The 26,003-nt window shown below is 39.0% G+C and overlaps 1 protein-coding gene across 1 annotated transcript in view; it reads left to right on the top strand.

The window, feature by feature from the left end:
* Positions 1–1,464: 1,464 nt before the first annotated feature.
* FUT9 (fucosyltransferase 9) overlaps positions 1,465–26,003 on the top strand; it is a gene marked incomplete at both ends in the record, with an annotated part of 105,124 nt that continues 80,585 nt past the window's right edge. The window contains one exon of the mRNA XM_082305455.1: positions 1,465–1,609. Coding sequence (XP_082161581.1) covers positions 1,465–1,609 — 145 coding nt within the window. The remainder of the gene's footprint in view (positions 1,610–26,003) is intronic.

Here is a 26,003-nt window from a genome sequence, read left to right as displayed (position 1 = left end):
GCCTTTAGTGAACTTTGGGTCAGGCCTCTCTTTTGGAATAAACCTGTTAGAAGACCAGACCAATTCTCTAAGTGGCTGTAGCCCTTACAGCAAATCAGCAGTTTGAAATGTGGAGCTACGTGGAAATCTACCCAATCTCTCTCTTGCCTGGCTTCACAAGTGGGAGCTGTTGATACCTGCACAGCTCTTGGTACAAGGCAGCGCAGAAGAGCATAGTAAGTTAATAATCCACAAGCCATTCAGAAACGCCTAGGACAGAGACCCTGACACCAGGGAATCATATATCTGCATTCAGCATCTCGTAAATTGTTTACTTGGAGGACTGATGAGAAACACACAGATGAACCTCTGAAACAACTACTTGGCAGGTAAGGCTACTAATGTGCTCTAATAAATAGTGCTATGTTCTCATCATCGCTCTATCTTTTCCCCAAACGTACTCGCAGCAGTTTATCAACATTATATAATGCAGGGAGAGTTCAGAGCAAGGATAAAGAGTTGATAGCCAGCTTTTGGTGTACTTGTTTATTTGACATACTTGATTTACAGGTCTCCTGTTTACACAATGCACTTTGAGCTGTTGTTTCTTTTATTTTTAATGTTAAAATAATTGCTCTTGATCCTAAATAAACATCCGGAAAGTCCTTTAGGTTTCAGGAACAGGCTTGAAAGACTGCTTTTAGGAACTACTCCCGTGTATGGCTTATTTCTCATACAGTGAATGATTATCGTACTCGCTCTGTTTTCCTCTTGTTTACCGCCTTTTTTCCATACCACAGCACGGTTTTGTTTTCTCCTGCCGGGTGGGGGAAAAGAAAGAAAAAAGGGAAGAGCAGGATAGGCAAGCGCTATCAGCACTTTTCCCCTCGGGGTTCAGGGGAGCGAGGAAGGGGGGCTGGGGACCTCCTGCCCTTCAGAGGAGCAAGTCGCCCTTCCCGGGCGGGGGGGGGGGACGCCGCGGGGACGCGCCGGCGGGGCAGCAGCGCTCCCGCGCCCACCGGCGCTGCCTGCGCGCCCGCCGCGGCCCCGGGGGGGTTCGGGGCCGCCCTGCGGCGGAGGGCGGGGGGGGACGGCGGGGAGGACCGCGGCTCCGCGGCCGGGGGAGCGGAGGGCTGGAGGGATGGCGGGATGGATGGATAACGGGTGGAGGGATGGAGGGGTGAGCGATAGACGGATGGAAAGATGGAGGGGTGAAGGACGCAGGGATGGGAGGACGCGCGATGGAGGGATGAGGGATGGACGGAGAAAGGATGGAAGAATGAGAAAACGAGGGACGAAGGGATGAAGGGCCGAGGGACGGAGGGCTGCAGGAGCGAGCGCCCGCGCTTCCCAGCTGCTCCCCCTCCGCTGCGCGCCCCCGCTCCGCTCCCCGCCCCCCCCCCCCCGCCGCCGCGCGTGCCCGCGCCCGGGGCTGACTCTCCCTCGCATCCTCCTCCGGCGGCGGCGGCGGCGGCAGCGCCGGGGATGGGCAGCGAGAGCGCGCCCAGGAGCAGCCCGGGCCCCGCCGCTCCCCCCTGCTCCCGCGCCCGCTGCTGCTCCTGCCCCGCCGCCCCCCGCGCCCCGGGGGCAGCGCCGCCGCCGCGCTACCCGCAGCCCCCGCCTCGGACGGGTGAGTCGCCGGGCCCTGCCCCCACACCCCAAAAAGCACCTGCCGTGCATCCCCCCCGCCTCCCATCCCGAGCGGCCCCGGGGATGAGGGCCGAGGGAGGGGGGGCGGTCTCGGGGGGAGGCACTGCGCTCACGCCTGCCCCCGCCCCCGGGGGAACGGAGGATCCCGGCCCGGGCTTGCGCCCTCCCCGCGGGGGCGGAAGGTCCGCGGGGCAGCAGGGGGGTCCCCGGGGCTCCGCGGGGGCTGCGGGGGAAGGGGCTCCCGCCCTGCTGCCCCTCCCGGGCACCGCTGCCCATTCCCACGCGGGTCTGGCACACGCACAGACACCCCGAGAGCCCCGCTCCCCAACCGGGGCCAGGAGCCCCTTGACCCCTCGCCCTCCGCAGCGCCCCCCCGCCCGGGGCGGCTCGGGGGAGGGGGCAGCGCCTTAACTTTTGCAAGGGACCATGTGAAGGTGGGGTGGACCAGGCTCAGCAGAGTTGGCTACTTCCCCGGAGTCTCCACCCGGGAGGCGGGGGAGGGTCCCGGTCCCCGTCCCGGTCCTGGTCCCGGTGCCCCTCCCGGGGCCGCCGGCTGCAGCGGAGCGCGGCCCTTCCCGCGGGGGACGGGGGGGAGGCTTCGTGCAGGACTCAGCGTTCAGATGGACTTTTCTGACGCTCCCCCTTCCCCCTCAGTAAATAATTAATTAAATAAAGCTTGGGGGTGCGTGGGGGAGAAGAAGTCTGTGCTTGTTTTGCTTTCGCTGCCCAGAGCCGAGAGTGCAAATGATGGGATGCTGTGGCTGAAAAGCGTTTTCTGGTTTTTATGTGTCATGATGCACACGGTTGGTTGTAGGTAGTGTAGTAACTCTCTGTATCCCAATAGTTCCCTGTCGAAGGGTTGTTATGGCAGCAGCGCTTCTCCCTTCTTTTATTTAGCATCTCTGGCTCAGAGTCATGTTAAAGACCTGGAAATTGCCTTTAAAAAAAAAAAAGAAAAAAAGAAAAAAAAGAGCAACCTCTTGCCTTTTTGCCAAATAGCCAACAAGTACGAATGTAAGATTCACACTAAATCTTCACTCCCTTCTCCAGAAGCTGGTGCTGTGATAACACTTAAGACTGAAGGAGTCTGGGGGGAAACGGCTTCTTTTTTTCTACAATTCCTGGTTTTTGTTAAATTTTGTTGGAGTTTTTGCTTGGGTTTGCATTGGTTTTTTTTCATGTGTTTCACTTATACTTTTTCCTAGTATTCTTTCTCACTTACAGAGGACTTCTTAGTCCTGCATTACACTGGGTAAAGGGATTCAAGTGGTTCTACATACAAGTAATGCACAACAGTTGTGGGAAGGGAAAGCTTGTAATTCTGTAGATTCAGTTTTTCTGTACAAAAGGGTGATGAGTTTTTTTCTTGCAACACAGAGCAGAATCTGTGTGAGACTCATCAGAAATGTTTCATCACATCTTAACTGCCATGGCTGGTGGCAGTCTGAAACAATAAGATTTAAAGGTTATTATGGAAATAAGTTATTCTGTCACCTGTAATGGTCAGCCTGTTCTCAGTCAAACCACAAATAGTTGTAAGGGAAACGTTCTGATTCTGATTTCAGTTTAGTCAGTAGTGTTTTTTGGAAACAGTGTTTAAACCATGAAGCCTTTGATGAGGATGAATGTTAAAAACACGACATTGGTAGAGGGCTATATTATTTTGCAGTTTTTACTCTGCACTTGTATAGGTACAATTTGTTGTCTTCAACTGGACTTTGCCTGAGTGAAGGTTGAGCAGTAAATGATAAGGACAGAAGGATTTTGTCCTGGAAGCTCCTGCATTTTTATTTCCGGCAGAATATTTGCAGACTGATATTGATATTGCAGGATGAAACGTTATTGAATTGTGATATCTTGTTTCTAACTGTACATTTTGAAATAAGTTTTGCTTATCAGTAGGACAGCAACACGAGCGTGTAACTGTTCATTCAAGAATGAAAAAGTGCAGTTCCGGGATGATTCACGTGTTGAAACAGACTAGATTCAGGTTAAATAGGTGAACTAAAACAATGTAGTGTAAGTAATCCGTAACTAATTCTCATCGCTTATAATGAAAACAGGCACTCTTGTCATCTTCAAATTGGAATAGAGAGATGTTAGAAGAGAGGTGAAGAACAGCAAAATAGAGATGTTAGAAGAGAGATGAAGAACAGCAACATTTATATTTTTAACGACGAACTAAACTCTTGAATAAACCTCAGATATTTCTGAGGAAATACAAGCACATTTCTTGGTATAACTGTGGTCATGATTCTGATCCCAGCTAAATCAGTATGAGATTCTCCCCAGGCACTGCTGTGAGCAGAATCAAAGACATCTTTGCTAAACCTTTTTGAGGAACCAGGACATGAAAAAATCATTTGTATTTTTCTCCATTGCCATAGCTGGAAGGATTTATTTCATGTCTCGTATGGAATATTCCACACTTTACCCTTCCGAGCTGTATTCAAGCCTATAGTTCTTACCTGCCCAGACAGCTCAGCTGAAGTAATTCTTGTGAGAAAGAATAACGTATGTATAGCTATGGGCAGTTTTATTGGGCCCAACTAGTTAAATAATAGTCATGTTTACTGGAAAAAGCAGTTGACTTTGAGTGATATTTTCATATCTGATACCACTAAAATTTCATTTTAGGTGGTGGGAATAGCATGTTTTTTAAAATGGCATTTTTTTTTTTATGGTTATGATATGAAAGGACTAGCTGAATTTAATCAAGCTGGAGAGCAGATGTTTCCAACTTTAGTCATTTAAAAATATCCTTTGTGATTTAAAAATAACCTTAAATTGTAATGAAGAAAAGACAAATTTGGTCACTCTCAAAAGGGTTACAGCTGAAGTTACTTGATACCAATGAACCAACAGATTGGACTTATTTAACATTAGACAGAGGTAAAATGGAACAAAAAAGAAAGCTGGCAGAACCCAGGCATGATAGGAAAATACACAATATAAACCCTGAAAGACAAGTGCAAAAATTACCCAAGAGATTTCAACTTTAAGGGTCTGACTCCCTTACGGGAGTCGAATGTAAAAACCCGACTGACTTCAGTAAGCATTAATAGCTGGAGTGTGTTCTAAGAGAAGGGATGGGCAAAGATAATTTAATTAAGTACCACAAGAATTCTGACAGATAGTTGCTAAAACCAGATTGGAAATGTATGGGTTTTCTCCAGTTAGGGGGAAGTCCTGGCTCCACCGAAACTGAATTGGAGTCTTGCCATCGATTTCACTGAGGCCAAAATATCATCCTGAGAATTATGTTTCAAGTGACTTTTGAAATACATTGTATGTTATATTTAATCTGGTTTTAATTTGTGTGATATTCTATTAAAATGAGGTTACCTTTGCCAAGTTTGAGTTATTAATTAGTTATTAGCAATCATTTTCCCCATCCTTTTAATTTTTTTTAAATGTCAGTTTTTCAGAAATGGCAAGAAATACAAAATAGTCTTCCTGTAAGAGTGCACTCATAAGCTGAATAATTCAAAGCCTGTACTGTCATTGTGCAATCAAATTTTTAATATGATGCTGTCAAAGTCATAGAAAAAGAAAATCAAATGTGACATCATAGAAGACAATGTATATAGCTGACATGACATCCAAATGTTTTAATTTCCCTACTTTATATTTAGTGGTTAATGAAGATAGGCTTTTCTTTCTTTCCTCTGGGGAAGCTCCTAATACAACTTATTAAATGTTCAGAAAAAGATGATGTGTATATTTTCTTAAAAAGAGATATACCTCTTGTGAAGAAAAGTCCCTAACGTAAAGGAAATGAAATCATATAGGAGACAATTTAAAGCCTTCGCTGGGAAACATAGAACTGAGATAATTTGTAGCTAATGAGAAAATAGGTTTCCTAGAATATGGTAGGTATGATCTTGACAAAGGACAATTTATTAACTGTTCCTAACTAGGTATGTACCTCTATGTAAAAGAAGAGACTTAATGCACTTTCGCACCTCAAAAAACATAGTTATTTCTGTGGTGTCTTTCTGCTGTTTTTCGTCCTAAACTAAGTATATTTAATGCTAATGAAAAGTACCAGATTAGCAGAAATGGAAAATGAAACTCCTTTTATACCCAGCATCTGTGGAGCATAGAAAGCAGCAGTACTATGTGGTGACCCCACACTGAGCTGCCATTTCAGCCCAGCTTGGCTGGGAACTCAACATGGAAAAAACGTTTGCCCACCAAGACCTTCCAAGGTGGCTAAGGACCTCTTTGCTCCAAGTGGTCAACATAGTGAGGAAATTTGCCTGGAATGGGATTTTATTTGTTAGCCTCGGCCTCTGCCATTCTCAAAAGAACCAGCCCCAGTTGTGGCTCTGTGGGGATCTGGCTGGATCCTGCGAGGAGCTCAATATTCTCAGCACCAGTGCTTTCGAAAGTGCCGAGTGCGTTTTCAAGATCCTCTAAGAAATAGAGTGAAATAACCAGTTCATTTCACACAAGCCACAAACCAGCTTTCAAAGCACAATGATTTTCCATCACTACTGCATGTTGGCTGTATTTGAATCAGTGAACTAGAGGTGAAAGGCTCCAAAAATGTGATTACCAGTCCCCTGAGATATTTAGTCCTTCAAGGATATCTTACTGGAAAGACGTATTTGTGTTTCACAAACTGGAGCAGAGAGAAATGAATTAATAACACACAAATATTTTTATTTTGTTTTAAGAAAAACTTTCACACATTTTTTTTTTTTTATTTTGTAGAGAGACTGTTAATTCCATGTTGTCAGATATTTGGTTCTGGAGTACATATATAATCCATGAGCAAAGAGCCTCATCCTTGTTCATATTTCATTACCACATAATGCTAAATTTTTGATCTGACAGTAGACAATGATTTAACCATGCACTCCCATACTTGCCTAAATTAAAACAATCCAATACTAATGTTTGGGGTGTTGTTTTTCCCCCGCAGCAGCAGAAAAAGTCAGAAAACAAATGAAAATACAAATACAAATCTATTATTTATAATTGATTTTTATGTATTATGGCTTATTTTGTATAAATTAAACCTACTACCCTTTTGAAACAAAAAAAACCCAAAACTTAAAACTATTGTAATTGTTTTATACTACAACCTAAACCTACTATGTAAGTAAAGCTACTGAACTAAGGGAAGCTGCCAACTGAACACTGAAAATGACTGTTTAAGTGATAATCCAGCTGTTCAAAGGTCTCTTATCTTTTCTGCAGATGTCTTCTTCCTTTTAGTTTATCCAGGACAGCAATTACAGCAGTTTCAAACTGAGAAAGTGTATTAGAACTGAAACCGCAGGAAAGCCTGTTTTCCCATTCCAGTGTTAGAATAGAGGTGAGAGGCAGAGATCTATAAGGTCTAAACTTTGAAGGACATGATGACGTAACACATATACTTCCTTTAATTTTTTTTTTCATTTAGGAAATGAGTGTGGGTTTTTTAAAATATGGAATGTATTTTTTACATTTTGTATTTACCTAACACCTTTGTTATTATTTTATTTACCTAATAAAACAATTCTAGAAAATATTTTCTGCACTTTATATATCAACTTCCATCCCAAAGCATCTAGCTACATCTGTCATTTGTTCAGATTTTTAATTTGGGCATTTTAACACGACAAATGATGATTAATGTTAGACTACTTTGTGATTAGCAAGAAATGGTATCAAATTTTATATAATGCTTATATTTGACTGTTGATTAGTATACTTTAACGGTTAAGAGTGAGTGATGCTTAAACATTCTTTAAGAAAATAACTAAAAAGTATAAATCTAGTCCAAGATTAAATAGAGTCACCTAATACATGGTGTCTTTCTTACTGATTTGAACTACAATTCAAGTTGGACATTTAAACCACTTGGAATGAAATCTGTCTATATTTACAATAAAGTAATCACTAAGCGTCTTGTTTATATTTTTGTCTTTACATTTCCTCACAGTTCCTCCTGCAGCTTTTTTTCACCCATTTTCTCACCCCAGGTGGAGAAACTGGGTGGGAGTTCAAAATATTTTTAAGTAGCTTCTAAATAATTAAGCAGCATTAACTCCCTGTATATTCAAAGACTTTCTTCGGGTGAGTCACCACATCTTAGGAAGTCAGGTACCAACAGCAGTACCCAGAGCAGATTACTAACCAAGGACAGATGGATGCAGGTGGCAAGTAGACCATGCCAGACACGACAGGCTGAAGCAGGCTCATGAAGCAACAAAACCAGCTTTCTCTACTTACCAGGGTGATATTTCAGAGGTTTTTGAAATTACAAATGTCTCCTTTTGAAATGAAAGACACAAATTTGTACATCCTCAACAAACTTTAATCCCCAAATTGTTTTGGATAGACTGAAATGTAAAATATTGTAATACACGTCCCAACGTATCAGAAACAATTTGAACATTTCTTTTTTTGAGGTTTTTCTTTCAAACCAAGACTTCAGCAAAATTAGTTCCATTTTGTGAAGCATTGTGATTTCAGTGGAACTGCATATTCTGACAGAATAGGATTTCAGTGAAGTTTCTTCAGTGGCTTAAACTACAGAAAAAGACAGACCTTCCTTAAAATTAAGGTTATGCTGAATGAAGGCATCAATCCTGAAATAATTTATGTAGATGCAGAGCTTTAGGAGTACGTGTATTCCAATAAATTGGCTGATTGTGTACACCAAGTTACTCATGTGACAAGTACTCTGACTTTGTCAGAATTGAGTCCTCACTACTCTTTGGCAAAGCAGTGGAAGTCTTGGCTAAGAGGGAGAGGGCAGAACTTGACTTGAAATCCTCCATCAAAATTATTTTTCAACAGAAATAATTAATGCTTTGAAATTAGAAGTGGCATTAGTATTGGTCAATAGTAGAAGATCCCTAATGTAATTTGAAAAATGGAAAATCATAAACTTTTGAAATTAAGAATTTGAAATGAGGAATATTTTATGGTCACTATTGCTGAATATTGCATTTAAATGGAATGGGAGGACATCGAACTACATTTAGAAAGCAAGCCAGTTATTATTATTGCCTGTATTCTTATGTTTGGAATAAAATTTATGAGTTAAACAGCCAAGGCTATCAACCTAGCCTACACCAATTTTACTATTTATTTAAGCTGGCAATACAAGATTTTCACAAACTAAGTGCTTAAGACTGTTATTCAGCAGTTCTAAATACCCATAGTTTAAAGGCCAGTGTTTAAGTATAACGAAGTAAGCCTGGTCTGACACAAATGCTAATTAGTTTCTTGCAACCACCAGACTTAAAAAAGAGTTTTTAAGCAACACTGTTTAGCTGAATGGAGAAAGAAAATGCAATAATATCCAACTAATGCCATTTCAGAGCGTAGCAAACTTGCTAATTCTAGAACTTGCAATAATTAGGAGAATTTTAAGTGAGAATGCTTACCCCAAACAACATTCACCTCAACCACCTACACTAAGAGACAACTGATGTCCTATATTAAATATTAGCACTGATACTAGAGTTGCAGGTGAGGAGATCAGGGAAGGAATTAAACTTCACTTCCCAAACAGTCTCCATGCCTCCACTACAGCTGCTTACCAGCCAGCCTTGCTCTGCAGCATGCATGGGGAGCAAAGCAATGACCAGCTGCCTCCCCAGCAAAGTTTCCTGGGGGACACAGCCAAAATTCCCCATGACTTGACCTCACTGAGCCCAGATGCTCTATACCTGCCTTCCTGCACTTTCTTCCCTCCTTCCCATAGCTAGATAAACTGTGTTTCCTTAAGGCCTCATTGAGATGAAGAGTCTTCTTTCCACAGGTACCTAGGGCAGGCAAGTGCAAGCAGTTGAGAGCATTCGTATTGCTAAAGGAATCATGACAAACAAAAACATTAACAACAATAATTACATCTGGTTTTTAGGTCTTTCCAGACAAGAGAAGTTTAAGCCTTGCATGACAAGCGGTACCAAAGTCAGTGGGAAGGAATTCCAAACTGATTGCACGTTGCGGCGAAACACAGCAACATTGCTATCAAACATGGGGCTGAGAATTTTTACCCAGTTGATAATATGCAGCATAAGCCTGGGAGCAATGTAAATTTATGCAATCAATTAAATAAATAGGAAAATGGTTGATATGTGCATGTATGTATAATCTACAGTATGAATGAGTCAACTCAATTCAGTAAAAGGAAAGAAGTAGTTGACCAAAACCTGTGAACTACAGCAGTGGGTAACCAAAGAAGATACCAGCAGTCACCATTTTTTCACATTTATAAGATATGATTACAAAAAATGTGGAGACAAATGCCAGTCTTAGAAGTACAACTTGAAGCTGGGAGACTACCTGTTATTAAAATAGGTTGCTTCATCCCACATCATCTTGACACTTTCAAATAGGCCTAAATTTAATTAGCTTTCACATCACCACATTCCTCTCAATCTTGTTATGAGGCAAAACAGACTAGCTGTGGAGAGAACTCACTTTCTCAAATAATGATTTTGCGACCATATTACGCACACTGTTCATCGCTGAGGAACAAATTCTGTTTTCCTTAACACCTAAGATACACAGGGAAAAATAAATGTTATGAGTCTGTTGTGTAGTTAGTAATGAAGCACTCAGTCATATGAAAATGTAATTTTGTTTATGGGAAATTTTACAGTTTTGCCAGTTTTCTATTCTGAAAAGAACAAAAACATAAATTGAATGTTTCTACAGATTAAGAAGTTATGTTTTTCAGTCAGTAATTCTGCTTGTAGGACAATCTAGCTGTAGATAAATGTAGAAGATTGATTATGATAAAACCAAAATCATTTATTATTTTGTATGATGAAAAAAACACTGCACTGGAAAGATATTTCAGAATAGAAATGAAAGATACATCTTTTTCACTTTTTCAAAACAATTTTTTCTTGAAATTTGCACAATTCCAGGAGATGTTTTAATGTAAAAATGTCAGATTTTCTTTCATTCTCCTCTGAAAAAAATTCATGCAGCTCTAGATCTACAGGAAAGAATATGATTCCCGTTGGATACCTGCGGCTTTCTGTGTTAAGGTATATAAAGGCAACAGCCTAATCTGCTGAACAGAATCACTGTGTCTTAACCGTATAATTTTTAAAGTATATATAGACACACTTCTATAGGAATATACATACATATATACACACATACATACATATATACTGCTATTCCTCCTGGTCCACAATAGTAGCTGAGCTACTCAGGCACCCTACCTGGTTAAAATCCTCCTCCCTGAAATTCAGCTTTTTTCTTTTTTTTTTTTTTTCCCCCTAATACAGCAATTTCCTGTGGTGTATTTATGAATTTATCTCTTTTCCTGAATTTTGTTGGATTGTCCTAATTTGTAATTCTTTTTGCTTGCATTACTATGCAGATAATATTTGTTCCTTTCACTGGGTTGTTATAGAATAAGTCATTTTGATGTTTGTGCCCCATTTTTGTCAGTGCTTAATGCTGTATAATGGTTATGGATTATCTGTAGTTTTCAGGTAAGTAGAAAAAATTACTCCAGAATTATGCCTCTCTGAAGATCAGAGATGCACAGCTAGATATGGAAGCCAAGGCACTAGGTTCCCAGTCCCCATCTCCAGCCATGCCGCCTCCTACAGTACAAAATTGTTTTAGCACAGATTTTCCCCAAAATATGGAGAAAGCTTTTGATGCCATGAAGGGAAGGTAATATGTGATAATAACAGGCTATTTCAGCAGCAATGAGAAAAGGCTGGTATAGACTTGAGAGAACAGTCACTGATCAGTCTAGATAGTAAACTATGCTGTCTACTGGTATATATTTTTTTAAGCTTTTTGCAAAGTATTGTTTCAAAATAGTATTTTCCTCCGGCTTCATTACCAGCTGTTTTTCTTTCTAGTCTGTTCCCTCTTAGTCATTACTGATCTTTCCTTAAGTTCTGTGACATTTTCTTCCTGCCTTTGTTTCTTTTATTCCTCAGATTTGTTTTATTTCAGTTCTTAATTTCCAACTTTGCATCATTTCCTAAATTGTCAGTTCTTACTGAATTATTGAAAAGTTATTTCATTTATCCGAGGAAAAAAGGAGGGAATTTGAAGTTTTCAGAAACAATTATCCATGATGATTGAGGGCAAAATCCACACAGAGACTTACAGCTAAATACACTAAGGGTTTTAGGCAGCAGAAATGTGACTTGGATGTATTTGTCTGTATTAGCAATTAATTCAGCACAATAGGAGCAGACTAGTAGATCAAAGCAGCTGGTGCTGAGGTCCTTATATTTAAGGTATGTGATCGATGTGTTTTTCCATGGACTAGATTTAATCTGGTGTCTTGGACCAAATGTTACTACAGTGCATGTAGTCTGAGGCTGTTCAAAGGACCAGTTAGTTTAGATCCTTTTGTCCCCACTGCAGGTTATACTACATTGGGTACAGACTGTAAGCAGAGCTTCCCATTTACTTTGCTTCAAGAGAAATCTAGTCTGTGCACACCAAGAGTGCTTTGCAACCCAAACCAATGTATGGTAATTGGGATTCATTGCACACTCACACTACTTCTCCCAGTCATATGGCAGTGCATTCTCCTAGGCTCTGAACAGCAAATTCCACCACCACTTTGCTCTGGAGTTGCCCATTCCTAACAGTTTTTAGTCTTAAAATTTTTATTTGTGTATGTCCACAGAAGAACCTTAAGTCTTCTGAAGACTGAACAAGTTCAAGGACTGTGTAAATCTTTCATTGTGCCACACATGGACTAAGTACTGCAACCGGGTACTCATTCCTTGCGCAGCCCTGTCAGGTACTAGGCTGAAGAGTCATTCACCTCTTCTCTGTGGGCAAATAAATATTTAATTCCCTCATTCTGACCATGTAGTGACATGGTTCCTACAGGTATGGCCAGTGTTTTATCTCAGAACAGTCTCTGGGAGTAGCAGGTTGCAGTGCCACAGCCAGAGCAGGGCATCAGCAGAACTGAATGCAGACTGCCAATATTTTGGACAGCAAATCTAATCACAGTGTTATTAGGGGAGCACCAGCGCATCTCTCTTCTTTTTATGTTAAAAGAAAAGCTCTATTCCATTTCCTTTTGTCTTCCCTCCAGTTTCTACAAAGAAAAAATAAATTATGTCTACTTTGCTAACAAAATCTGAAGCCTGGACAGATAGATGCACATCCTTCAAATCCTAAGTAGGGTGCTTAACTTCAGGCTGGGTGAAATTTAAAACAGACTTTGCGATTAGCATTCCCCTCTGTATCAAGCTGCCTGTTTAGTGTCATGACTTTACATAGCTCTCTGCTCTGTGCGCAGGTTGCCCTCTACCCAGTCTGTACTTCTTACCTTCCTGGGGGATGGTGTCCAGCTCATAAACACTTAAACATGGATGCTTCATCTAATATGGGGACAAGACACCAAAAGTAAAGTAATTAATTGCTCTGCCTTGTACTACCCCAACTTCTTTTTGGATGCAACTGTCAAGCATTGCAATGTCTAACTGACAGATACTTTGTTTATAAAGACTTGTTCTCTACCCTGAGTTAGGCTTCCCGTGCAAAGCATGGAAGTTAGATGAGTAAGAGTGGGATTCAGAGAAATCAGCAAGCAGAAGGAGGAAATATAGTGGGACAGTAATACACATACAACCTACACTTTAAAGGCACCTGGGTAATCAGGCACTGGAACAGGCTGCCCAGGGAAGTGGTTGAGTCCTCATCCCTGGAGGTATTTAAAAGACAGGTAGATGTTGTACTTAGGGACATGGCTTAGTGGTGGCCTTGGTAGTGCTAGGTTAATGGTTGGACCTGATGATCTTAAAGGTCTTTTCCAACCCAAATGCTTCTATGATTCTATCTACTTTCAGCACTGGGGAAATGTCTACTGTCCCCTGAAAGTAAGCATATAAGCTAGACCTGCCTTTTCTCCAAAATAATTAGAACATGCTGCTAATTGATGCCCAAATATCCAGTAATTAGAGCACTTACCATTTAGGTGGATGACCTTTTAAAAACATCATACCCACACTTCTGACTTGGAGAAAAAAAATCACTTGCAGGCACTTTCAGGTCAGAAATGTGCCCTGACTACTGACTGAATGGTTATTTTGGGATGAAGTGAGTGACTTTCTCCTCTTGAAACTTTGCCAATTTGGATAATTGATTAAATAGCTAATGGAGGCGGAACTTAAACCTGACCCCCTTTCTTCACAGAAGAGTGGACTAACATTGGTCTGTGGAGTCAATTGCTTGCTATTTGGCTGAATAAATATTTAAAAGCAAACTGAACAGTTCCAAGTGGGGAAAATGAAAAAGTTGTCTTGCCAAATAACAAGTACATTCTGGTTAATGGGAACCTCCTGGGAGGCAGACAGTCTCAAATCTAATACTCTCGATAGATCAAATGAAGTGGGATTGTCTGTCTCCCAAGATAGAATTTATTTTACTGCAGTTTTAGAAAGTCTTGCTTCCCACCTTTTTTTTTTCTTTTTTTCTTTTTTTTTTCTTTTTTATGATTGTGATGTCTGCTTTGTCAAGCATGTTCTCATAAAACATATTGGTGCTCTCTGCAGGGTGAGACTGCTGCCTCTTGCAAGCGAGTTCGCACTCTGAGAACCTTGGCAGGGTCAGAGCTTGAGCGACCTGGCATGTGAGCACCACAAGCTTGGACATACTGGGCTGCAGTTGCGTGAGGGCTGGAAAGCGTTAGTGGTGTCTGAACACTCAACTTAGCATTGTCCAAAGTGGCAACTAAATCCCTTGATAAGCTTTATCTTTATACTTCATTTTAGGGCATTAAAAAGCAATGCTTAGGAGCCTTTAGAAATACAGGGAGGTACTAATAATAGAAACCTTCAGTAAATTTAATGTTTTATAGAAAGTGCTTAGTAACTAGCTTGGGAAACTGAAGCTCTCTCTTCTTTCACATAATAGATATAGTGCAGTGAGCGATAACATAGCTTTCCCCCACTACGTCACCACTTTGTCTCCATTTGTTGTTAGAAGGTATTCAAGTCTGTGGCAAAGGCATAAAATAAGTTAATGTCCAAGGGAGTAGAAGAATGTGTTAGTTCAGGGAACTATGCTTCAGACGAAAGTAAATATCTATCACTTTCCCATAGATACTCATTTTTGACACATTATTTACTCAAAAAGACCTTTATTTTACCAGTCCTTTGTCACTCTTCCTATTTAAGATTTTTAAGTCTTCGTAACAGCGACTTTTATCATGTTTGCTCCTGTATCACTGAAAGCAACTATGTACTAACATGATAACTCAATCTAATCTAGATCTTACATCTTATTTTATAAAGCAAACCCTTACATAGGTTTCTGTAGCACTAAAAAGTCTTTGCCGAAGTCCTTAAAAATCTGATTTATTCAAGTTGAATTAGGCATTCATACTTCCTAATGCTCCTTGAGCCATTATCAAGTCATAGGTATGATTTCAGTGAAAGCCTTAATGTTTGTGGTAAGTCTTCTCTGGTATGGATAATGGAAGACCTTTGAAATGTATTACTCCCTATTTAGACTGAAACCTGTCTGAAGCAGGAGTAAGTTGACAAGAGCATTAGTATTTCCCAGATAATTATTTTGTCAATGGCTGCAAATCTGTTGGTGGTAGGCAGGCAGTAGGCTGTCTTTCCCTATTAACTTTTTATGACCTCCTCCAACACAAAGAAAAGTGTTTTTATGCAAAAATTTTATCGAAATTGTAACAAGCTGGAAAAGATTATTTTTCTAATTATAATCTGTAATTTCACAGTTGCATGTACAATTCCTTTTGGATGAGTAGCCTGCAATTCTTTGATAGACCAATTTTGACTTGGATTCTTCTTAGACTTACAGTCCAGTGACTAGAATAAATTTATTCCACAATATCATAATCTTAAAATTATTCTTGGGTTTACATCTCTTTCTGAGTTCTGGAAAGACTAGCTTTTCTTTCTGATGCATAGATATGCCAGAATGGTCATTGTTTCCGGTTAGAGTCAAATCCTTAGCTACTGATCAGTTGCACATTAATACACCTGGGAAAGCCAACTTCAAATATTTGCATTTTGAAATCCCTGAGTTTTCTTTAAAGGCAGTGAGTGAAACTAGAGATGTGCCTCTGACTGTGACATATTTAACTCATTTAAAACACAGCTTACCCTTCAGTGTGAAGCCACCTAAAATTTTAGGTTTAAGTACAGATATGGCACTGTATTTTAATTTCTGTATTTTTTCTCTTTTTTTGTCACTAATAATCTGCACCTTTTCCTCTCATCTTCTTCTATATTTTCCCATCTTCTTTAGCTGTATTTTATCACTTAGGGTCATGATTCTACTTGTAATACTATAAGCAACCTGAATTTGTGAGCCTGGAGAGGTTCAAAATGTACTCATGGGTGGCTTTCCTCTCACCTAACTTTAGTCACCAAAAACTAAGCTAACCTTCAAGGCTTCCTCTGTAATTATGAGAGAGAAAGACATCTCCAAAGAGCAATTCATTACACTTTCTGGACATCTCTCTTAGAATGGGAAGAATTACACTGCGATAGTACTTGTCCCTCCCTCTATATAGGAGAGAGACTTCAAAGGAGCTTCAGTGAGTACCATGGAGAGTATGTCCACATTTTTTTTAAAATATGACTGTATTAGTTAAGACTATAAATTATTTTTATATAGGACTTTCAGTTTCCGATATCATCACCTATGGTTGCCTTGGACAATGTGTAGAGAGCAGGAAAGGAGCCAGATGAGCTTGCTGTGCTACCCTTGCAGTTGGGAAAGTGGAGGAGTATGGTAAAGAGATATTTGTGCTGGCAGCACAGAAACCATTGTGGGACTGGGAGGAGCACAGCTGTGTTCATGCAACGCTGCACACTGAGTTAAGAAATGCTGCTGAAACCAGCTTAATGCACTGGCACAATACCTGAATTTATATGAAATTTGTTTACAGCAAATAGACCAGTAGAATAGTCTATATATTTAGGAAGGTTCTTCCAGTTTACCACTTTCTTCCAGTTTCTTACTTGGTTTTAAACAAATCATCACAAAAATTCAACAAACTTAGAGACATCTTATACAAGCCATTTATAGAATATATGCTCTCCTGAGAAGCAGTACAATCATTTGTTTTGTCCTGCCATTTCTGTATGTATGCACATCTATATTAAGGAATATGCCAATCAGGGAAAAAGTGAGAACATCCTGATACTCATTTCTGGAGTAGTAGTAGTAATGCAACTTAATTTAATTACAGAAAAGTCCTTTAATTAATTTCTGTGAATGAATACAAACTGAATGCTAATAGACGAGTGCATACCACTAATTACGGCTAAAACAAAAGGATACACAACCTAAATTTGGCAACAAATGCTCACAGCACTATTCCAAAGAAGATTTTCTGAACCTGTTTATGACATCAATGCTTCTTTTTAGAATTGCAAAGCTATGGAGGATAAAACTGCAATCTTCTCTGAAAGCCTGCAAAGCAAGTCTGACTTTCTGTGCAGTTATTATCATTTTGCCAGCTGAATGGATGTCATTTAAATTAGACTCTGTAATATTAATGCTACATACAGTTTTGTAAGAGGAAGTATTTTGACTGAGTAGAATCAAATTTGTCTTTGCCAAAGGAAATGTCTTTCACATTGGGCTGGAGACTGCTCCCCATTTTGGTTCACTACTCTTTTTCACAAGTATGTTGTTTCACCTAAAAGTCACAAGTATGTCGTTTCAGCTACAAGTCCTTCCTTTCACCTGTATGTTGTTTCACCTAAAAGTCCTTCCAGTTTGGGAAGTTATTGAAATCTATGTGTAAGGAAATCCTAAACCAATTAAATGTAGGGGTCAACTAATTTTAGCACTGTTATTCTCAGCAGATATGAGTCAGGAGCTGATCTGCTGAGAAGGAATCGCTAGTGCCCCTTCCTGTGAGCTGTCAGGTCAGCAAGAGCATTTGAACTTTTTCTACTTCCCTAACTTACCTTTGCTCCAAGACAACAGCATGGAGACAGCAGGTTTGAGATCTTGCTCTGTCTTCTTGAAGTAGAAAGTTGATTTCAGTTCTTTCATATATACACAAGTGCCTTACTGGACTTTTGGGTTAAATGTAACAAGACACTCAAAAAAAGGATCTAAAATTGGGTTTACAGCAGCAGTATCTTTACATTCACTTTACTCTTATAAATTCACTGCTTAATTTCCCTACTGCTTATGGGCACATGAAAGGGCTGGTGATATCTAATCTCATTATTTTATGATATGTGCTGTGAATTTTTTCTCTTAATGCTCCGACTTAGAAAATTAGAGAATTGCATGAAAATCTCAAATGCCATTAGACAGAAAAAAAGAGAAAACTAGGAACATACACAGTACACTTTCTATGCAAAATCCTTTCCAGCTTTTAAGCCTACTAAATATTATTGTCTTCTCAGTTCTGTTAGTAAACAGATACTATTTAAGGTATTTAGGTTAGACTAGATGTTTCAGCCTGAAACAAATTATAAGCAAAGTATATGAGTATATGCTAATGTGAGCATTAGAACTGCTGAATCACAGACATTATAACTTTCAGCTGCCAGGGTGATGAGGGTAGGTGGAAGTTAATCAAGTTAATCGTATCTGTAAACAGAGCTGTATGATGGTGTGTTTCCAAATCCCAAGTTTCTAGACATCATGAGTGTAGATGATAGCTTCAAAATACATCCCATAACAAAACAAAACAAAAAAGGAAAACATATTTTAAAAGTATCCACATATCTTTCTTTTTTAATCACATTATTTTTGAGCCTATCTCATAGTCTCATATGGCTTGAGTTACCATTTTTGAGCTCTTTTGGCAGTTCCACAAAACAATCATCTGTACCACTGGGGCAGTTAAGATGGAGCCTGGAGACTGACAATGATCTTGAGTGAATCCACTGAAGTCAGATAAATTTTTGCTTCAAAAATGAGGCAGGAGACTTTTCTGCTTTACACATACTCTTTATATAATTTGACAAATCTCCAATTAATTTTTTTTTCTCACCCCTTTTGAGAACTATGAAGTTGTGCAGAAATAAAGGCATCTTTTTTGGCTTATAGAAGTTTTACTTCTTGTGATAATAAAACAAGGGCAGTAGGTATAAAACCACTCCACTTCTACACAGAATAGTTTTCTTGGGCTAGCAGTTAAGAAATTATCTTTTCTTAGATATAACTTGAACAATCTTAACCTTGGTGAATCTTAATCCCAATTTACCTCCCATACGTTGATGATCATATACTTAGGCAGGTAGTATTGACATCAGTGTGACTACTCACCAGTAGGAATATAAATCAGGGTGAGTAACCAGCATGGAAACCTCTAATGCTATCTTTTGCAAAGTAGTACTCCCCTTCTTGCTCATCTTCTTGCTTCACACCTAAAGTTAAGCCTTACACTTGAATCTTTGGTTAGTCTGTGTGTCTTTCTGTTACGGGATGGGGTGTGGGGAATTGGTGATGCTGACTCATTATGATTTGATGCCTTGAGCTGCCGCTTTCCCAGAGCAGCTGCTTTTTCTGTCAAACATAATGCTCTACACTAGGCCTTTGATTTTCTGCATATTTTACTTGCTCATTAGGTCTTGCTCTTTGTATATTACTGCTTCATTCATTGTACTTATTCTACTGTATGTTCCCAGTCAAGTATTTTCATCTGTGTTTTCCATTTTGTTTTTGCAGAAGTTGCTGAAAGTTTTGATCGGCATGAGTGTATGCAGGTTTAAATTCTAATTTAAGAAAATAATGGGAGAAAGGGACTGAATCACTGGGTGCTCAACTATAACAGAAATAGCAGGGTGGGGACCAGAATACTAGAGGTATACACTTTTCTGCTGCAGTTTGGACAGCTAAATCAGTATTATGAAGAGCTAAAGGTCTGCACATGAGCACATGCCATTTACTGGAAATTGTTCCTCTGACTATCGCTTTCACTTGGAAAATACTCAAGTCCTTGGCTGTGTACTGCCAACATTCATCCTGGGCCCTCCATATGGACAGAGAAGGTATTGTTTAATATCTTGTGTATCTGATGATTTCCCACTTTCACAGAAGAGATTCTTGTTTGAGTTTTGCCTAAGAAAAAAAGGTAGTAGTATTTCTGTCACTTACACTTCATGTTTACTAAGTAATTTCTTTTATCATTAATCACAATGAATTGTATCTGCGTTCTAGCTTTGTGTGCTTTTTTACTGTTTTAGGAACTTGTCACCCCATAAGTATCTGTATATTCTTAATTTATTACCAACACAAATTAAATATATTAACTACTTGATATTTTTAGAAATTTATGACATTTTCATATTTTTCCTGGTAATAATACCCACAAACAGTAATCATTTCCATTTTGAATTTTATTGCTGTACTACATTCTAGACCATGGTATTCTAAAGACTTATAAAATCAGTGATTTCATGGCAATATGAAATACAGGAATTTGCTTCTTTCTAATATTTTCAGGAAAACTTTTGATTTGTTGTATTTTATTCAGATTATTGAATTTTAGGTCACACTGTGTTTGATTTTTTTATGTTTTTTTGTTACAGTCTCATTAAAATGGGGTCTGGTTCACAGGCTCTTTTTTTTTTTTTTTTTTTCTTTTGGCAAATGGATTTTGAAAATAGAAAACCTCAATTCATTTAATGTGATACCTAACTAGTTTGTAGCCCAACAGTGTATCCTCTGCATGACTCAAGGATCACTGTGCTCTTGTCCTATTATATCTGTTGAAGGATCATCAACTGACTATGCAAATAAATATAGATTTTTAGATAGATTTCACCCTTTTACTTCTGGTACAAGACTGAGAAAGTCCTTGAAGAATTTTGAGAACTGAGTTACCATCCTTTTGTGAGCCAATTCTTATAAGATGCCACTGGATGAGATTCAGAAGGCTAATGCTGGAGACCAGACTTCAGAGTAACTTAGAAAATATTTGGTTTCAGTATGTATTTTTAAAGATTTTATCTTCTTGAATGCTAGTTGTGGTTTGCAGTCAGCATAGTTTTGCTCCAGACATCGGCAAATAGTATCAAAGGAAGCATATTTTGCTTCATACTCTTTCTTTCAGTTTAGTAGTCTTCCATTTAGGGAGCCTTGCAAACAGAATAAGTGCCAGGCCTCTAGGAAACACCTCCATAGCATCATTCTCATTGCTCTGTGTGACCCAATTGCCTTGTGGAAAGTCAGAGCATCACAGATGTGTTGGAGCATCCAGAGAACGAAACAATCCTTGATGTCCTGAAGATTTGCTACTCCTTGCTGCTTTGAAGCTGGTAGTGCTGGGTCACAGCAGCCAGCAGCAGCCAGCACAGCTCTGCTGGGTGCCCTCAAGGTCTTGTCTGCAGACACCCATCAGCTGGGGAGCTGTCATGAGGAACTCACCACAGAGATGAAGCAAAAAGTTTTAACCTCACAGTCCTTCACTAACACCATGCCAGGCTCCCAAAACAGTCTTAGAAGGTGCAGGATAGTAGATCTGCTTCTTCACAGGGACCACAGAACCAACCCTTGTATATATGCCTATTTTAAAGGAAGTGAAAAGGCCCTGGTAACACCTGTCCTCCAAGAAATCCTGACCATCTACTGTTCACACCTGTTGAATAAAATTGCTTTCTAAACTATTTTCTAATTAAGGAAATGCATTTTTCCCAAAATCAAAAGAAACCCCATCCCCAAATTCCTAGCCAAAATATTCCACAATTGGCATTTGTCATCTTTGTAAATACACTGTTTAAGGGGACTTAACTCTTGCATTCAATGATGTGATTTGATTTCTGTGTATTACAGCCATAGTATAGTTATCCATCCATTCTCCAGAACTTGCCAAGACTTGGTAAAAACAATAAATTTCAGTCCTTGAAAACTGAGATTATTGAATTAAGATTATTGTTATGACTGTGTCAAGATGTGTTCATTGGATAAAAAAAGTGTTTTTTCTTCATACAGATGTGTAGTGAATGCTAAATGAAACTGGATTATGCTGAATATACGTATATTTACTTCAAATAATATGAATCTTTGCATGCATATAATTAGATCTTTAATGCTAATTTTACATAATTGCTTGGGTATGGTCAGCATAATCTACTTTTTATCAGCACTTCAAATTTATTCTGGCTTTGATTCTTACTATCTCTTTACAGCAACAATCATTTTTATTTATTTAAGAAAGTAATTAAACTCAGTTCAGCATATATTTTTGGAGGTAGTATAAAAAGCTCTTGCTGTGATACGAAATGTAAGCCATTTGTTTTCTCGGTGAAATTATTACACTAATGATTAAGAATCCATTTTTTAACTCTAACTTTAGAAATTTCTCATTTATACAAATAACATCATTAAAAAACACGGTTTCTTATAGAGTTCCTTTTGAATGGAGATAGTTTATGCTGCTGTTCACACAGGCTGATTTCCAAGACCTTTAAACTCCACTGACTGGTCTAGAAGAAAAGCAAATACAGCTTCAGTGATTTAAAGACTAGTTTTCTTACTCTTCATTTGTCTTGAATAAGTTTTGTAAGGAGCTTTTGCTTGGGTTTTTTTGCAAGGAACAGAATTTGTAGCAACTAAAGACAAGTTTAAGATGTGACTTTTTATTTTTCAGAGCTCTGTAGGTTAACCTGGACTCCTTTTACTGTTAGTTGAATGATTATGAACATGCCTGCTCTGCCATTTTCTCAGGGAGGTAACATATCCCTGTGAACCCAGCCTGATAAAGGTTTGGTTTGGTTTGTTTGCTTTTTACAAAGATTGAAAGAAACTCAGTTAGTGAATGACAACTTTATGTCCAAGAGGATTTGTCTCTTTATAATTAAAGATTTTTATCAGTAAGAAATTACAGTGAACTTATCATTCAAAGTGGATGATTTAATGATCTTTCAATGTTGTGCTAAGATGTACGGATAAAAATATTTTTTTACTGACTAGAAATAATAGCAGCACGTAACAGAGTGAGAACATTCATTCAGAGAAGAGTCTTAAAGAAAACAATTAAAGACAGAAAAAAATGAAATAAAATAGTTTTATACTTAGCAAAGAGAGAGAAGGAATAAGAAATATTGAAGAAGACTGCAACAGCCACTGCAGATAAATTGTTGAAAACACAATGGCTGAATTACCAAAATAATTTCTAAATGTGTTTCCAGTTAGAGAAATAGAAATTGCCTTTAAAATTAGTAAGAAAGGAAAGTAGATCTATACAAAAATTGATCTGTTGTTAGCATAAATTCTAAGGGGCAAATGATTTACGAAGAGATAGGTGCCACATACCTAGCTTTCACAGCCTGGTTTCTGAAGTATACAAGTGTCCCCCAAATTCCAGCCAAAATCTCCTTCTGGGGGTAGTCCCATATTAAGTACTTGAAAAGATTGAGCTAGACTTTGCTTAAAAAAAAAAAAAATGTGTTTTATGCTAAAAGTAGGTTGTTCTTTAGGAAAACAAGGAAGTGGGCATTGTCAGGGGATGGGAGCAGATATAATTTCCAGTTAGATGCACATCTTTAGTGTCTGTAGATATGGACCAATGCCAGTTTAAAGTGAAGGCTGTTCTCTGTGCATGTACAGAGTTTGATGAGCTACAAATTCCACACCAAATTTCTGCAGGGACCTGCAGTGTGTGAAGCCTAGCTGTGCAGCTAGAAAGACCTTCCAAACTCAGGGATCCCAGGACTCAACATATTTCTCTGTTCCAGAAAATCTAAGAAATCTTGTATATTCAAATATATTTAAAGAAATCATACATAATAAATCCAAAATTAATTTGGTAAACTTCTGAAAGTAGTCAAGGACATCACTTTCTCTATTAAGAGAATTAACCAAATTTTCAGATTATATGCTACACTGTTGCTGAAGTATAGCATTACATAAAAAACTATAATTTTTGTTTGCTTGTTTCATTTTGATGACATTAACAGTGAGTGGAACTTAAATTGCACAGATGAAGTTAAGTAAGAGGTAGAGACAGTCCTCTCTCTAGAGAACTTATGTGATCTGTTAGAATCTGTTTATGCTTCGATTTAGGGATCATCATTGTCAGACAGGAGGTGGCTGATACCCAGAATTGTAATTCTTGTGTCCTGGTCATGCGCACTAGGAAAATGTTAGACTGGCTGAAGAAAGGGGCATGGGAGGGAATTCTCCAAACAAAGGGGATCGTGTTTGACCCCATGAGATTTTATCCTTTAGCTTCTTGCAACAACATCTAACTCTATAGGACTAAAGCTAGCCAAACAAATTAATGAATAATAAAAATAATTTTCACTATGTTGTGGTTTAACCCCAGCTGGCAACTAAGCACCACACAGCCACTCACTCACTCCCACCAGAGTTGGATGGGGAGAGAATCAGAAAAGTGAGAACACTCTTGGGTTGAGATAAAGACAGTTTAATAGGTAAAGCAAAAGCTGAACACACAAGCAAAGCAAAAGAAGGAATTCGTTCACTACTTCCTATCAGCACGCAGGTGTTCAGCCATCTCCAGGGAAGGAGGGCTCCATCACACATAACAGTTACTTGGGAAGACAAATGCCATCACTCCAAGCATTCCCCCCTTCCCTCTTCTGCCCCCAGCTTTATATGCTGAGCATGGCATCATATGGTATGGAATCTCCCTTTGGTCAGTTGGGGTCAGCTGTCCCAGCCGTGTCCCCTCCCAGCTTCCTGTGCACCCCCAGCCTACTTTCTGGTGGGGTGGTGTGAGAAGCAGAAAAGGCCTGGACTCTGTGTAAGCACTGCTCAGCAATAACTAAAACATGCCTGTGTTATCCCTATATATGTGCTGTTTTCAGCACAAATCCAAAACATAGCCTCATACTAGCTACTATGAAGAAAATTCACTCTGCTTCAGCCAAACCCAGCACACACTAGTTCTATTTAAAGCCAAATGTAGCAGGTGGAGAATTGTTTCTTTTTAATCCTAAATGAGCAGCCAAATTAGCTCAAGGCAGGGGCTGTGTTTGGATACTGAATTAGCAAAATAGTAATTTCTAAGTCTTGACTTATTAGCAAAGACACGTAAATTTTTTCATCCCAATTTGAGTCTTGCTGATGTTCTTAGTAGCAGGGAACAATCTGTTTAATGTCTCTTCTGCAGTTATGACATTTTCAGTCTTCCTTTTTCTGTACCTTTTTTAATGATCATAGCATTAAAAGCTAAGAAGAGGAAATATCACATCATCTAGCCTGACCCACCTTCTTTTATTGTTTGATATTCAGCTTCATTATCTCCTACCTTTAAAGGGTCAATGCTAGAGCCTGTAACCGATCACTTTTGCTTTCAGCTTGAGAAATCTGAAGCACTGTTACTGCATTCAGTTTTGTTCTGTTTTGCTGCCCTTAGTTGTCACTAGGTAAAGCTTTTCCCATTCCCAAGAAACGAAGTGCCTCCTGTGAATAGTTCCCTTATACAAGCTCCCTTTGTCTGAGGTCTTCGCACTCAGCAGAATCAGCAGCATAATAAAAATGTCAGTTTAATTTTTAGTAGGAAATGCTTGACTTTTTTAACAAGAGACGGGCACTCACTTTTGAAGCAGTCGTGAAAGAAAAACCCTTTTCGTGACCACTGGAATTAGTGGACAGGGACAGTGAGGGAGAGAGCAAAGAGTGGGAAACTGGCTTTCGTCCAAAACAAGAAAAAGCTACATTTAAGGACATAATTGAATGATTTGGCATTACTTTGAAGAATTAATGCAGCATAACTTTTTTAAATAAATAAAACCTAAGTGTATAATAATCCCATGTGAAAAATATATAAATGAACGATTGAAGTACTAATGGATGAATTTACAAATATTTTAAACTGGGAAAACAAGTGACAACACAATTGCCGCCTGGGTTTAAAACTACAAACACATGCACACAAGGCCAATTATCTACAATGAAGTAGCATTAGACAAAGAATATGAGAAAACTAAAAAAAAATTAACATCTTGTCAGCACACTGACTTCACTGCTTGCTTAATAGAAAAGGGTGTTATCAGTTTTATTTCCTTTGAGGATAGGGAAGAAACTATTATAGTGCAGAATCCCTTGTGCCTATGAGAAAAGGGCTGAAAATAGATTCAAAAATGTGTGGGAAAAGCAGGCATAATCAAAACTAGTTACTCTACAGAAACATTTCATTTTTTTTATGTCCTGGCTAATGATACATTTTACACATTTTTCTGTTTACCTAAAGGAGCTGCTAATAGTATTTTATGTAAGCACAGAAAGGAGAGAAACTGAATTATGGCTAGTTTGCAGAGAACTCAAATTCAATAATTGCTACATAAAGCATGCTTAAGCAAAGATATTCAAACCCAATAAAAAGGCACATTCCTATAAATACTAACAGTGTCTAATTAACAGAGAATCATAGCTGAATCTATGACATAACCTGAAGGTTAAATATTGTTTTGTGTGCCTAGAAACAGGCGTGGGAGGCAAAA

This window comes from Platalea leucorodia (assembly GCF_965183815.1).
Source record: "Platalea leucorodia genome assembly, chromosome: 3".
NCBI lineage: Eukaryota > Metazoa > Chordata > Aves > Pelecaniformes > Threskiornithidae > Platalea > Platalea leucorodia.
Note: the sequence above shows the minus strand (reverse complement) of the source record. Positions and strands in the feature narration are given on the sequence as shown.